Below are 16,096 nucleotides of genomic sequence, written 5' to 3'. Positions count from 1 at the left end.
TTGTCTTGCGGCCATATTTGAACATCTTGGCAACGACAGATGAAGACGCGCAATCTGCCCTACTGAATCCTCCTCTGGACTGGTTAAGTTGGTTCCAATCGGCAGTGCATCATTTTTGCTGTTGGAATCAACAGGCTTGTGTAGCTTGTAATAGTCGCTTGTGTAGTGCATGGATAGCTTTTAAATGTGGGTTATGTAATCAGATTTATTGGGCAAATCAATTGTTTATAGATAAATTATTGTGCCGTAGATGTCAATCAGAAGCATTAAGACGACGAGATTGGGCTAGAACGTTTGAAATTGAATCGGGTAAACCATTGGATCATTGGCAGGAAGTATATGAGTCCCCGGAACAAATAATTTTAGCATGGATGAGATGGGAGTTTAGGGTATTACTTTGGGAAAGACACATACTAAGGAATGCTCATGTTGTAGAAGCAAAGTGTTGTAGTGAGGTACCACTGTGGGATACAAGGTGGATTGGGCCTGTAAGACAAGGCCAAGACCCGGGGGAAGTATTGCAGAATCAAATTGATAACTTGAGACGATTATCTATTGGGAAACATTATAGGAAAAAATGATGAAGCCTTTGGAGTTATTGGGAGCATTTGGTTATATTTGCATGGGTTATTGTTTTTATGTTCCTCCACAGCCAAAACAAAATGTATGGGTAACTTTAGCAAATCAAACAGGTCAAGATGCAATTTGTTTATCTTTAAGTTCTCCAGGTAATCCTTTTTCCACTTGTTTGGTGGGAGTACCCTTAGAGAAATGGCCATGTCCCAACTTACAGTCTTTGTCGTGCCCCTCTTCACAACCACGTAATTATACTAATCGGTGGGATCAAGTGGTTCCGTATTTCCCAGGAGCTGGATTGGAACCTCAAGAACTGGAGATATTGGGTTCGATCAAAGCAGACGCATGTTTTTATTTTAATTGGACAAGTGTTTTTAGAGGAACTGGGTATAATCAATCCCTACCAATAATAGTCAATGCCACCCAATTGATATACCGTAATAGTTCGCAATGGTGTAATTACACCTCTGTAAACGTGTCACGATCGTCTAATACACCCATTACACTGCCACGGGGGGTGTTTTTGATATGTGGGGATCGAGCGTGGGCAGGTATACCATCCAAATTAGTGGGAGGTCCCTGTACCTTGGGAAGACTGACACTGTTGACTCCAAATATGACAATGATTTATAAAAGATATCAACAACACCACAGGGCTATACGGATGACACATGCTTTTACTAGTGACTGTAGTGATAAAGTGGAATTTTGGAATCCAACTCAAACTGTTTTTGGTTCTTTGGTACCAGGGATTGGTACCGCTCACGCCCTGTCCAGTTTGCGAAAACTAGGGTGTTGGCTCGCAAAACAAACTAATGCTACTTCTATAGCTTTAGCTGACTTGTTACAGGATGTTGATTCTGTATGCCATGCCACTTTGCAAAATAGAGCGGCTATTGATTTTTTGTTATTGGCTCAAGGGCATGGGTGTGAAGACTTTGAAGGTATGTGTTGTATGAATTTGTCTGACCACTCACAGTCGATTCACAAACAAATTCAAAAGCTTCAGGAATTGACACAACACCTACAAGTTAGCAATGGATGGGATATTTTAGATTGGCTAAAAGGCTTAAGATTGTCAGGATGGTTACGTTCATTACTCATGTTTGGATTGTTGTGTTTAGCTGTGCTTATGATGATAGTTGTTTGTATTCCATGCTTTTGTTCATATATGCAGCAAATGATGAAGCAGACGATGACTAAAATGTGGCACAATACGCTGTTGGCCCAAAAAGAAAACAGGGGAAGTGTGGAGGATTTGGTTGAAGAGTGGTTGGAAGGAAAAGGCCACAGTCGAGTAAATTTAATAGCGTTACAAGCTAAGTAAGGCAAGAGTAGGACAAAAAGATAACAAGTGCTTGCAACCATTAAAGAAAAAGGGGAAATTGTAGAGAGGATAAGGGACACAATAGCTCCCTTCAGACTAATATAGTTGAAGAATAAGTAAAGAATAAAAGAGACAATAGTTCTCTTTAGACTAATATTGACAGGGATACAATAGTTCTTAGACTAATACAATAGCTCTTAGACTAATATTGTAACTAGAAGCAAGGACAAGGCCAGCATGAGGATGAAGGAGAGAAACTGAGATCATGAGAAAAGAGGAAGAAGTATAGAAATGTAGCAAACAGGATGCTGAGGCTTGAATAGACAGTTATGCTTTAATCACAAAAATGTAGAAGTTGGCCTTGCAGCTGTGCCTGTGACGATAATAGTTAATAGCCAATAATGAGCTATGATTTTGCAATATGTATGAGCTAATTAAGCAAAGTATATAACTTAAAACTGTATTTGAATAAACTGAGTTCTGCTGATGACCTAATGGTGTCCGCGTCTCCCTTCTCCGACACCTGCAGGCCGGGCTGGGCCTCTGACCAGGCTCCCCAGGGAATGCTCAGAGCCCCGAGGCTGCCCCAGCTCCAGGAGCCTTGGCACACCCCTGCCAGGGATGCCCAGGCCCCCAGTGCCTGGACTCCATCATCCCTCTGGCTCCCTCTCAGCTCAGCCCCTTCTGCCATTCTCACCTTTGCACAGCCCTGGCTGTCCTCTCCAGGGGCTGACAGAGCTCTGCCGCCTGCGCCAGGAGCAGGGCAGCCCCAACCTTCCAATGTTCCACTGGCTCTGGGACACCCCAGCGCTGGCAGCCCCCAACATTCCCTGCCTGGAGACGCTCCAAGGGAAGCGTCAACAGCTGCCGCCACTCACCACAACCCACCGGCCGCTGAGCAGCCCCGGCCTGGGCCCCTGAGGATTCCTCTGCACACAGCTCGGACAAGGGCCCTTTGCCTTCCCCCAGCCTGCACCAGGCAAGGGTCACATACACTTACACAGCTCTGCCCACAGCTGACAGGGTGGAGGGGAAAATTATTTTAGAAAAAGATACAAAAACTCCCAAGCAAAAGAACACTCTGCCCCCAGCAGACCTGCTCTCTCCCTCCCTCACTACTTTCACGTGCACACACACAGCACCTCCACGTGCAAGCAATCAGCATTCCTGATTGCAAAAGCAGCTTGAGGACAGCCTTGCCGCAGCCCTTTCCTCATCCCTGTGAAAAAGGCCCCTTGGCAGGCAGCTCCAGGGCCCTTGCAAAGGCCCAGGCCCAGGGCCTCAGCCCACAGGGGACAAAAGGTCTCTCAATGGGCGCCCCTGGCAGTTCAAGCTGCTCCCCGCCTGCTTCACACACGGCATTCTTCTGGAGGACTGCGCATAGCTGACACTCAGCACTGCCTTCTCCATAGTCCATGGTCTAGAGCTGCCTGGCAGAAGGAATTTAGGCTCAGCTCCTGTGGCACCATCCCTCCTGGCCCAGGGCAGGCACTGGCAATTTGCTGCATCTCAGCTCCTGGCACTGGCAAATTACCACATCTGGGCAGTGCCACTGCCAGCAAACATCAGATTTCAGGCTCCATGTGCTGCTAATTTTTAAACTGGATGCCTCCTTTTCCTTTTCCTTTTCCTTTTCCTTTTCCTTTTCCTTTTCCTTTTCCTTTTCCTTTTCCTTTTCCTTTTCCTTTTCCTTTTCCTTTTCCTTTTCCTTTTCCTTTTCCTTTTCCTTTTCCTTGTCTCGTCCCTTTCCCCTTCCCTTTCCCTTTCCCTTTCTTACTTTCTTTCTTGGAATGAGCTCCAGGAGCCTTTGGACACCCCTCCCAGGGATGTCCAGGTTTAAATTGCCTGAACATTAGTCACAACATTCAGGACCAATTAGGATGGGTTTCATGGGTTCTTGGTGTGTCTCATGGAATCCATCCTGAACAAACACATATTCATAGCCCCAAATGTTTCTTCCTTCCCAAGGAGTTGCATTTGTAACCTTCAACATCTGCCCCAAAACCTATGGGAGTGAAAATCATTAACTTTTCCTTGGCATCTCTATATACCTGTCACATTATATTTGTGTGGTGTTGCCCTAACTCCAGCTGTGGCTATAATGTGTTTTCTCGTGTTCCTCTTTCACCAATGACCACAGCATGGGAATCACAAGCCTTCCTTTCCCTCCATCTGTGATAGCCCACCCTTCTTGGTTATAACTTCCATTTTCTTTCTTAATCAGCCTCTACTCCTTTCTGTTATACCTTGGCTTACATTCAATAAAAATTTGTCTATCTGGAATTAAGGCTGCCTCAACTGTCTCAATAGTTACCTCACCTTTAGCTGCTTCTTTTGCCTTTCTGTCCACCAGCTCATTTCCTTGATGTGCATAATGGCTACTTTTTTCAGGTAGCTGGACTGCCTCCAATAGTTTTATTACCTCCTGTGCACGTTTAATGTTTTTCCCTTGTGAGTTCAACAGTCCTCTTTCATTACAGATGACTTCATGTGCATGAACCACCCCAAATGCATATCTTGAGTCTAAATAAATATTGATTTTCTTTCCTTTTGCCAGTTTCAAAGCTCAGGTTAAGGCAATTATTTCAGCCTTATGTGCAGAGGTGTTGGTTGGTAATGGTCCAGACTCTATCACTTCTCTGCTCGTGGTAACTGCATACCCAGCATGTCTTTTTCCACTGATCACACAGCTGCTTCCATCAGTGAACCAAGTCTCAGTGTCCTAGAGAGGGGTGTCCTTCAGGTCTGGGTGACTGGAGTAGGTGGCTTCCATGGTCTCCAGGCAATCATGGATCACTGGTTCTCCTGTACCCCCACTGACAAAGGGAGCTGGGTTCACAAGATTAGTTACCACAATTTCTACATCATCTTGCTTTACCTTTATGGCTTTGGATTTCAGGAATCTCTATGGGAAAAACCAGTGTCTGTCTTTTACCTGCAGCACTGCAGACACTGTGTGGGACACCAGCACAGTCATCTTCTGGCCTAGGGTGAATTTGTGTGCTTCCTGAATGTTCATCACCCCTGCAGCAGCGGCTCTGAGGCGCCCTGGCCATCCCTTGGCTGCTGCATCCAGCTGCTTGGAAAAGCAGGTGACTGCCCTGTGATATGGGCCCAGGTCCTGAGCCAGTATTCCCAAAGCAATCCCCTGCTTCTCATGGGAAAACAGAAAGAATGGTTTACTCATGTCTGGAAGTCTCAGTGCTGGTGTTGCAGTGTGCATTTTGGGTTCCAAATTTCTCTATGTTTTGTTATTGGTTTTACAATGGTTTATCCCTACACCCCCCCATCCCCAAATCCCTTGTAGTCTTTCCCTGGTGATAGATCTTGTCTGCCATCACACCCTAAGCCTGAAAAGTTCTAGTAAGGCTTCAGGATGACTCAGCAAGGCATCAAGTTCCCCACTCCCCTTTCTGTCCATAGATGGCCCTGCCAATTGTCCCCTGTTCTTGGTCACTCCCCCCCATCCCCAGGACTGGTTCTGGGTATCTCCTTGCCCGGGAGACGCCCCGGTACTTAATGGGCAACCTGAGCCCCTGAGCCTCACTCTTCACGTGGGTATCCGGGTTGAATAAACCGATCTGCTTCCCACGTGAGAGTCCTCCTTCTTCCATGCCGTTACCACATTTCAGCCTGAGGTTCAGACCCACCAAAAATCCAAGGTACAAGGCTGTACCCTTCACATGAGTAAGAGAGCCAGCTGGTAAAGCTGCACTGGACACCAGCATAGGCTGGAGCTGACATGAGGGCCTTCTTTAACTGGTCAAAGGCTCTTGTTGCTTCTTTTGTCCTCTGGAGATCCCTGTTTCCTTCCATAATCAGAACATACAGGGATTTAACCAATAGTCCATAAATATAAATCCACAGCCTGCACCACCCTATAATTCCCAGAAAGGTTCTTAGTTCTTTAAATGTCTGGGGTTCTGGGGTCTGGCACATTGCTTCTTTGCTGTCTTGCCCCAGAGTCTTTTGTCCAGCACTGACTTTGTAACCCAGGTAGAAAACTGTTTGCCTCACTATCTGAGCTTTCTTCTGGGATACTTGATATCTTTGTAGACCCAAAAAGTTTAGGAAGCTTACCATCCAATCTACACATGTCTCTTGGGTTTGAGTAGCTATCATGAGGTCATCTACATATTGTAACAACTCTTCTTCTCCTGATGGGGTTTCCCAGGATTCCAAATCTTTTGCAAGTTGTTCTCCAAATATTGTGGGAACATTTTTGAATCCTTGGGGTAAAAACAACCATCTGAGCTCAGTTTTATGCCCACTCTTGGGGCTTTCCCATTCAAATGCAAAAATTTTCTGGCTGGCTTCATGGAGAGGAAGGCAAAAGAAAGTATCTTTCAAATTTAAAATAGTAAGCCAAATTAGTTCAGGTGTTAAATGGGATAGCAAGTTATAGCAGTTGATAACCACTGGGTGTAAGTTCTCAGTTATCTTATTAACAGCCCACAAATCCTGTACTACTCGGTATGACCCATCAGGCTGTTTTACATGTAAATCAGGAGTATTAAAATCAGACTGACACTCTTTTAATAGCCCTATCTGCAAAAAGTTTTCAAGTATAGGGCTAATACCTTCCCTGTCTTCCTTCTTTAAAGGATATTTATTGTTTAACTGGCTGTTTTCCTTCTTTAAGCTTAATGTGCACTGGGAGTGCATTCTTCGCTCTCCCTGGTATATTAGAAGCCCACACCCCAGGAAATACCTGATCCATTATTTTCCCGTTAATCTCATCTTCACTTTTAACTTTGGCCTCACTAGTTGTTAACATCAGGCTTAAAAAATTCCACATATTGTTGGTCCTTAACCTCCTAAAGAATCTATCCATTTTTAAATATTATCTTTGCCTCTAGTTGTTCGAATAAATCTCTACCCAAAAGTGCTGATAGGGCATTGGGCATGTATAAAAACTTGTGAATTCCCCATTGTTTCCCAAGTTTATATTTCAGTGGTCTACAAAAATATGCTCTTTCAGATAGGCCAGTTACCCCCTTTACCATGACATAATCATCTGTTATTGGTATTAAATCTTTATTTAACACTGAGTATGTTGCCCCTGTGTCTACCAAAAATTCCATTTTATTTCCTTTGTTCCCTATTTTCATTATAACCAGAGGGTCCCCTAGGATAAGATCCTCCAGTCCTCCTCAGTCTTTCTTAATGTGAGCAACTACTTCCTCCCCTTTTCAGTCTCCTCTTCTTTGATCATCATCCTTTCTCTGTTCTGGGCACTGGTTCTTCAAATGTCCAAATTTCTTACAAAATGCACATTAGTCTTTCCCTAGTCAGGGTGGTCCTTGCTTTGGGAGCCCTTGTCCACATCTCCCTTTTCCTTCTTCCCTTCCTACTGCTACCAATTTTCTCATCCCTTCTTTGCACCCTACTTCCTGGTTGCTAAAAACCCTCCATGCCTCTTCTAGCAAAGTCTCTGAATCTCGCACTGTCAGGCCCCAAATCTTCTGAAGTTTGTGTCTGATGTCCCCTGTAATTGTCCTAGAAATAAACCCACCAGTTGTTGTGTCCCTTTCTCAGAATCAGGATCTAAGGTTGTATGGTAATGCATTGCATCTCATGAATGTTCTAAAAATTCAGGTGTTTCAGAGGGACCTTGCTTAATTGCATAGAGGGCTGACCAGTTTATAGTTTTAGAAATTGCCCTCTCCAACCCCTTCAGTATAAGGTCTTGATAATCTTCCAGTCTGTCCATATCACCATCATCTTTAGGATCCCAATGTGTATCCTGAAGAGCAAAGAGATCTTTAACTCTCCTCTGTGTTATTCTACAAGCATCTTCTGCTAAAGCCCCTACTACATTAAAACTAATTGTTTTTCTGTCTCCATTAAGGCATCTAACAACAGTTGAAGATCTGACGAATCAGATCAATGCTGTTTAATCAAAAACTTTAATTTCTTAGCCACACCTATTGGGTCACTTTGGTAGCATTTAACAATCTTTTCCTAAGCTTCTAGATCCATTGTAGAAAAGGGAATTTTAACTAAGATTTTTTTCCCTTCAGAACTTACTGCCTCTCTCCAAAGTGCTTGTATAACCTCCCTAGTTTGTTTTGGGGTCTGGGATGCTGTAGGACCCTTTGGATAGGGCTCCTCCTCTTCACTGTCACTGCTGAGCAATGGTGGATATAGTTCATTGGTTTGGAGGATTCAGAAGTAAGTGGGGTCTTTTCCCAAGAAGATAAAGTAGAGGATAAAGTGGGAGTTGGGGTTGATTCAGCTACGAGTGAAGTGGAGAATGAGGTAGAAATCGGGGTCAGTTTTCCCCAAGGAGGTGGTGTGGAGGATGAAGCAGGAGTTGGGGTTGTGGTTGAAGTGTGGGATGAAATAGAATTTGGAGTTGAAATAGAAACTGGAGTTGGTTCATCTGGGAATGAAGTGGGGGATGAAGTGGAAGTTGGGGTTAATAACTGTCCTGAATTTGCTTCTTTTCTCAATGTCCCTTGTCTTCTGGGGATGGTCTAAACAAATCCCCCAACTCTTGCTCCAGTGAATCAGCTGGATGCACCTTGTCAGGGTGTGTGCAGTGTTGGTTTATTGAACATGTACTGCAACATCCTTTGGGTTTCCCTCCATAAACCTTATTGTCTTTCTCAAGGGCCAATACCAAGGGGTCAGAGGAGGGCCTAATTCCACAGTCCCTCTGCCACTCGGGGTGGTTCTGGAGGCAGAAAATCATATCAGCATATATCACCTCTTCCCACCTCTGTTCCTGTCTCAACAAAAGCATCAGCTGTAACAGGGTCTCATAATCCAAACTCCCAGCTGGTGACCATCTGACATCCTCTTCAAGCCTGTAAAGTGGCCACCATTGTGTACAAAACTTAACAAGAGCCTTCTTGTTTTCTATACCACCATAACCCACTAGTTCTTTCCAGTGTGTCAAAATACATCCCAAAGGACTATTTTTAGGGACCTCTCTACTCTGGTTAGCTCCCATTGCTTCTTCTCCCCTTAACAAAACCAGCACTCTACACCAATTCTTATTATCCCTTTCTTTGCTTCTTATCTCACGTCCATCCAAACTTCACCTCACAGTCCCTACAGTCTTTCCCAGTCTTCTTCTTGCACAGCCCACAGCTCAGGTACTAAGTGTGACTTTCCACCACCAGCTTTAAAATCCTTGGTTCAAAATCAGCTCGATCAGGGAGCTGTCAGCACTGGGCACACTCTCTGTACCAGTTAGCAGAAGAACAGTAATATCATCCTGTTCAAATCCTACACTGCAATAACACCCATGCACATTGCCAAACTCTAGATGCACTGAAGGCTGCAGGAAAATTCCCACAAACAGAAGCTGTTCCATTCACCCTTCCTTGACTTTCTAAATTCTCTACAGTAGGTTGCTCCCCATCCAGAGCCACCAGGTTACCAGTGAAAGTCTGGTATAATCCACTTAAATGCACCCTTTTGTGTCCCCTGTCTATCCACCAGTTTACTGAATTCACGAACTCCCACTCGTCTAGCCCAAACCACTGAGGTAAAGGGATCCCTTCTATCCATCTGGCCAGGTTGAATTCTCAGACAAAGCTACCCTTGTGATAGTTCTAACAATCTACAAACACAATCTCTGTGTCTAAAATCACAGCTAAGCCCTTATGAAAGGCTTCTACCCTTCTTTGCCAAACTTGTCCTGTTCCTTGTCTCTTCCCAATCTCCTTCAACAATGTCCATGCCTCAGCTCCCAAAAACTAAATAACTCTTGCCACAAACGACTTTTACTATTTCACACTCAGTGGGTGCTGCTTCCCAGTTATAATATTGTGGCAGCTCCAGAATACACCCGATGTTACCCCTGCCCTTAGAGGGGCAACACGCCCGGGGCACACAGGCCTCCTTCTGTAAAATACACAAAACCACCTCTTCTTACACTTCTTTCAACAAAGGAGAACCCACACTGGATGCCAGTTTATATCCCAATGGAAAATAGTTAGAGTACATACAAAACAAGGAATTACTCCCATTAGTCCCCGCCACAACTGGTTCTTAAGTCCTTCTTCAACTGGGGGTAATTCCCAATCAAAAGCCAAATGATTATTAGCATGACTTGCATATATAGCACCACAAAAAATTCTCTCTGTCCTCCCGTCCTCTCACCTTATCAAAACCCAATCTCCAGTAGCATTCAAAAAATCATGTGATTCAAGCTGAAACCATCTGAAAAGGGCCTGCCTGGATGGCTGAACTCTTTTGGTTTGGATCCTGCTTCAGCTGCCACCTTCAATCAAACCAATGCAACAAACTTGCTGCACCTCTAACTTTTGACACAAGATGGCAGTGTCGCCTCAGAAAGACACCACAGCTCCAAAACAGTTGTCCCACACAGAGGCGAATATCAGAGTCATCACACACAGGCGAATATCACAGTAGTCACTTACACATAAGCAAATATCACAGTAGTCACTTACACACAAGCTGGTATCACCTAGTATCAGCCTTATGACTCCAGTGGGAAACACAAAAATACTACACCAAGGCATTCAACCTCTCTATCTCAAATTCTACAGGCAGAAAAAAAACCCCAAATACCAAACAGCGTCTTAATCGCCTCTGTAAATCCAGACCCTTTTATCAGGAACACTGGGTATTACAGTAAATACCATCCCCCATAATCAAAGTACATGCACACCACAATCACAGCAGGGAGGGGTGCCTTTTTATCTGGGAAAAAAAAAAAAAGATTCACAAAACATACAGCCCTATCAAGTGCTTTGAACATGCATCCATCAGTCACTTCATTTTTTTCCTGGCTGTTTCAGTCACCTGAAGACAGAACCGTGGGTCCAAACTCCCTCTCACATCATGCCAGTAACAGGTCTCAGCAAACTCTCTCACAGCCATTCTGACAGTCAAGACACACTCACAACACATAACAACCATAGACAAGGATTTACCTCTAAACTGCTAGCCCCGGTTGCCAGCAAACCCAGCCCTTTAGGGAAACAAACAGCAAAATTCCCCTCTGACAGCAACCAAAGCCTGAGCTCCTTCATGGCACACTATGACAGTTCTCTCTGCCGGCAGCTAATTACCACTGCAGCTTGCAAGCACCCTACAGAGACTGTGTTGCTGTGCCGCGAGCCTCTTCCCTCCACCTCTGCTCACAGGCACTGCCCCTGCAGAGACAGTGAAGGGCTCAGGAAGAGTCTTGGACACACAAGTCAGGATAGTCACTTGTTTTTAATAAAACGCACAGGAAACTTTAAAAAGCTTTTGTGCTTCAAAGGACAGGGACATGTTTATGTAGAAATACTAAGACAAATAATAGAGTATGTTAAAAAAATATAACAACAGTATAAAAAAAATTAAAAAAGGTACCAAATAAGAAATGGACAAACAGGGGAAAAAAAAAGTTCAGATTGTGAAGAGCTACATTCTGAATGCTCTGCAGCAGGAGATAGTTTACTTTTTCTGAAAAGATACAGCCATCATTTTCCTCAGGGCAGCCTTGAGCTCCTGGTTCCTCAGGCTGTAGATCAGGGGGTTCAGGGCTGGAGGCACCACCGAGTACAGAAATGACACTGACAAATCTAGGGATGGGGAGGAGATGGAGGGAGGCTTCAGGTAGGCAAAAAAGCCAGTGCTGAGGAACAGGGAGACCACAGTCAGGTGAGGGAGGCAGGTGGAAAAGGCTTTGTGCTGTCCCTGCTCAGAGGGGATCCTCAACACCGCCCTGAAGATCTGCACATACGAGAAAACAATGAACACAAAACAACCAAAAGCTAAACAGACACTAAAAGCAAGAAGCCCAAGTTCCCTGAGTTTGGAGTGTGAGCAGGAGAGCTTGAGGATGTGTGGGATTTCACAGAAGAACTGGCCCAGGGCATTGCCCTGGTACAAGGGCAGGGAAAATGTATTGGCTGTCTGCAGCAGAGCATTGAGAAAGGCACTGGCCCAGGCAGCTGCTGCCATGTGGGCACAAGCTCTGCTGCCCAGGAGGGTCCCGTAGTGCAGGGGTTTGCAGATGGACACGTAGCGGTCATAGCACATGATGGTCAAGAGATAAAGCTCTGCTGAAATGAAAAAGACGAGCAGAAACACCTGTGCAGCGCATCCTAAGTAGGAGATGTTCCTGGTGTCCCAGAGGGAATTGTGCATGGCTTTGGGGACAGTGGTGAGGATGGAGCCCAGGTCGGTGAGGGCCAGGTGGAGCAGGAAGAAGAACATGGGGCTGTGCAGGTGGTGGCCGCAGGCCACGGCGCTGATGACGAGGCCATTGCCCAGGAGGGCAGCCAGGGAGATGCCCAGGAAGAGGACAAAGTGCAGGAGCTGCATCTGCCGCGTGTCTGCCAATGGCAGCAGGAGGAAGTGGCTGATGGAGCTGCTGTTGGACATTGCTTCACTTTGGGCATCATGGACTGTGGAAAGAACACATTGACAAGCTGGAATAAATTCCTTGATTCAATCCTATGCTGTTTTACCAGGAATCCCCTCATTAATATTTCCCTTGTTTTGGAGAAAATTTGATAAAGTTTTATTTTTGAGTTCATATTTGTGCTGCTGAGCTATTGCTTCATTTTCAGAATTGGTCTCCAGGTCTCCAAACAGAGCTCCCTGTGCCCCAGTGCAGTCAGACCTACTGGTCCCCTTTGCTAATTACAGCTCCCTTACTTCAGGGTGATTGAACTTCAACCTTTCTTGAAAAATAAAGTGGACTACCTGTAAGCCGCAATTTAAAAATTAGTTTGTCTAAGCTCTTCCCTCCTTTCTTTCTGTGCACCTGGAAAGGGACAGATATCAAGGGTTGGACTGTCTCTCTGCTCCTCGGAGTTCTGCTTACTGGAAGCTGTTTCTCCCTATCCAAGCCTTGTCCCTACCAGTGCTCTCAGAGCCCAGCCCAGCCCTGGGGGCTCAGCTCTGCCCTGCACACCCCTCCCAGCACAGGCCACTGCCCAGGGGCATCTCCCTGGCAGCAGGGTCTTAAGGGAAGCTCAGACAAACAGATGCTGTAAGGTGCTGCTGGTGCTGTCTGTAGGTAGAGGGGGGTGAGGAGGCACTTTCTGAGGGAGATCTGAGGCAGATCTGCTGATCCCTAGGGTGACAGTGCAGGAGTCTCAGTGATACAGACAACCCTGACAGCCCCTTTCCTTTAGGAGAAAGCAGAGAGCAGCCCTGGCCATGCAGCACCATCTCCACAGCAGGAGGAATCTGCCCTGATGGGGGTCACTCCTTCCACCTCCAGATTCTCCCCACAGTCCATGGGGAGCTCCCAGGCAGGCTGAGAGCTGCCCCTGGCACGTGGCAGATCCCCTGGCCTGGCCAAGAGCCCTCAGGGCTGCAGCACCTGCTCTGCACCACAGCCCTGGGCAGCCCTGGCTGCAGCCCCAGCCTCAGCCCCTGCAGCCGTCCCTGGCAGCAGGAGCCGTCCTGCCCTGTCCCTCTGACGGTGCCCAGGGCAGCCCCGCTCTGGAGCACATCCTCCCCCAAAGCAGAAAGGACAGCAGAGCCATCCTTACAGTGCTGTCAGTCCTGTCCTGGCTCAGCTTTAGGAGATCCCTGCAGCCATTGACTTACTGTGTCAGAAGTGGTGAAGATTTCTCCATTAAGGAGCTGAGAATTATCCTTCCAGTTGCTTTGAGCCTCCGTCTGCATCACGACTCTGAGGTACCTGCAGGCAGTGCCCTCAGCCCTGCTGGGCTGGAAGAGGAGCTGTTCCTCTGAAGAAGGGCTTTTTGTAGCTCTTCTTGGTGTCCAGGAGCTGCCTCTGTGCCAGGAGCCCAGTCCAGCTCCGCAGCACAGGAAAAGCACAAGGACTTTAATGAGCCTCTTGGGGTTTTGGTGTTGTTTACAGTGTTATTAATCCCTTAGAGGGTCTTCAAAAAACTTCTTATGGACTTTACAGCAAATTGAAACTCCAAAGTTTCATGAAGTTTTAATGGGTCCCACTGAGAGACACAACTGAGAAAGTGTCCCCAGGTTCCAGTTAGAGCAGAACACTGCAGGCAGTGATGACAGGTGGGGACAAACAAGGCAAAGGTGTCTCTGATGCTGAGCAAACCTGGATGTGTTTCAGGAATGCCAAGGGCCAAGGCCTGAGCCCCAGCCCCTGCCAAGGCACATCCTGTCCCTCCCTCAGTGCTCAGGGCTCTTCCCAGGCCACTGGGATGTGGGGATGTGCAATGCCAAGGGCAGCACCATGGGGCGGCCCCTGCCAGGCTGCTGAGCAGGGCCAAGGAGGCAATGAGGCCCCAGGGCTGCAAGGGTCACTTGTCTCCTGCTCATGGCTCAGGCCCAGGCCCAGCAGCCATGGCCCAAGTGCTGCAGGAGTTGGCTGTGTCAGGGCCTTGCAGCTGCTGCCCATCCTTGTGCCCTGTGCAGCCCAGGCTGTCCTACGGTGTCCATGCCCTGCGCCTCTGTCCCTGCAGGCTGTCGTCATCCCCCGGCTGCCCCACCTGGCTGGGCCCTTCCTTTGCTGACAGCTCTGCCTCCTGCCTGCCTCTGCCTGGCCACACAGAGCCTTGGGCTGCTCCAGACTCCTTCTGGGGGATGTGTTGCACCACAGTTCTGCCTTGGCAGAAAAATTATTTTCCCTTTTTTTCTCAAGCTGGGCCTTCCTAGGTGCCCTTGGCATTCATTTTTTTCTTTTCTTGCTGGTCTCTACTATGCCAAAAGGATCCACCATCTCTGACACCACCCTTCAATCCCTCCCAGGGCTTTCTTCTGCTGTCCTCAGTCTCCACTCCTGTGAGCACTGAGCTCCTTTGCCCCTCTATTGTGGTCATGTGGTTGAGGCTTACAAACCCCATCTTGAAAGATCTCTGGGCCCTTTTAAAGTTGTTGAGAAATTAAAACATTCTTCTCATAGTTTAGGAAAATCACCAGAGGCCAAGACCAGACAGGCCTGTTTGTAATAGCAATATTTGTCTGGGAAGAATCCTTGGGTAGACAGTATTCTGGACACAGAATCCCAGTTTTGGCCATTGACACCTAGATGAGAAAGGCAGTTTTAATCTACTGGAAGGAAAGCACTGAGCCCCAGTGTTTGGTGGTAGATGAGAGACAGCCCTTGGGAGGCCAAGATGAGCCAGACTTGTCTTTCCTGGCAGCTTTTGGCCAGAAGCAACCCATGGATATAGGGAACTAATTAGGGGTTATGAATTTCAGCCATGGGCACTTGGAAATAGGGATGGTTTTTTTCCATAGGAAGGAAAGCACAGAGCCCCCAGTGCTCCAGGGGCTGATGAGAGGCAGCCCTCAGCATTCCAAGATCAGCTGGACCTGTCAGGTGGCCCCTGGGAAGGCAAGGCAGCCAGATCTGTTCCATGTGCCCTTGGTTCCATGAGGCCCAACAGGGTCACAGTGGCCCTTTGGTTCTGTGGGGCCCTGCAGTGTCACCATGGTCTCCATGATTCCAGGGGGCCTTGCAATGCCACAATGGTCTCCATGGATCCACAGTGCCCTGCAGGATCACAATGGCCTCTTGGTTCCACAAGGCCCTGGAATGCAACAATGGCCTCTTGGTTCCACAAGGCCCTGCTGCTTCACACTGGCCCCTTGGGACCATGCAGCCCAGCAGTGCCACAGTGATCCCCTTGGTTCCATGAATTCCCACAGTGTCACAATGGCCCCTGGGATCCATGATACCCTGCAGTGTGACTGTGGCCCCTTGGTTCCACAGAGTCACAATGGTCTCCATAGGGAGGAACCAACCAAGCCCCCGTGTCACTGGGGCAGATGAGGGGCAGTCACCAGAGGCCAAGGGCAGCCAGATTAGATGGTGCTGGCAGATTTTGTCTGGGACCTATCCCTGGATATAGGGAATTTTAGAGGTGGAATACCAATTTTGAACAATAATGCCTGGAGGAGAAGGACGGTTCTTTTCCATAGGAAGGAAAGCATGGAACACTGATGTTTCAGGGGCTCATGAAAGGAGGCCACCAGAGCCCAGACCAGCCAGACCTCTCTGTCATGGTAGATTTTGTCTGAAAGCAACCCTTGGATATAGGGAACTTTGGAGGTGGAATCCCACATTCGGCCATTTCTGTGTTGATAAGTAGGATGGTTCTTTTCCACTGGAAGGAAAGCACAGAGCCCAAGTGTTTCAAAGGTAGAAGAGGAGAGAGGTGGATCCTGGGAAGCCACGACAGCCAGACCTGTTTGTGCTGGCAGCTTTTGCCTGGGAGGAATTCTTGGACATAGAGAATTTGAGAAGAGGAATCTCAATTTTGACCATGG

The 16,096-nt window shown here is 47.2% G+C and overlaps 2 protein-coding genes across 2 annotated transcripts in view; one reads left to right on the top strand and one right to left on the bottom strand.

Moving 5' to 3' along the window:
• LOC310920762 (olfactory receptor 14J1-like) overlaps positions 1–16,096 on the top strand; it is a gene marked incomplete at its 3' end in the record, with an annotated part of 1,005,486 nt that overhangs the window by 958,678 nt on the left and 30,712 nt on the right. The gene's annotated exons all lie outside the window — the stretch shown is intronic.
• On the bottom strand, positions 10,981–12,256 carry LOC310920665 (olfactory receptor 14J1-like; the record flags this gene model as incomplete). Its single annotated transcript, XM_083880727.1, has 1 exon — positions 10,981–12,256. One exon carries the CDS (start codon positions 12,254–12,256, stop codon positions 11,324–11,326), a length of 933 nt encoding a protein of 310 aa, XP_083736853.1. The 3' UTR covers positions 10,981–11,323.

Source organism: Zosterops lateralis (genome assembly GCF_965231275.1).
Source record: "Zosterops lateralis genome assembly, chromosome: 31".
In the NCBI taxonomy this organism is placed as follows: domain Eukaryota; kingdom Metazoa; phylum Chordata; class Aves; order Passeriformes; family Zosteropidae; genus Zosterops; species Zosterops lateralis.
This window is presented reverse-complemented; position numbering and strand designations above follow the sequence as displayed.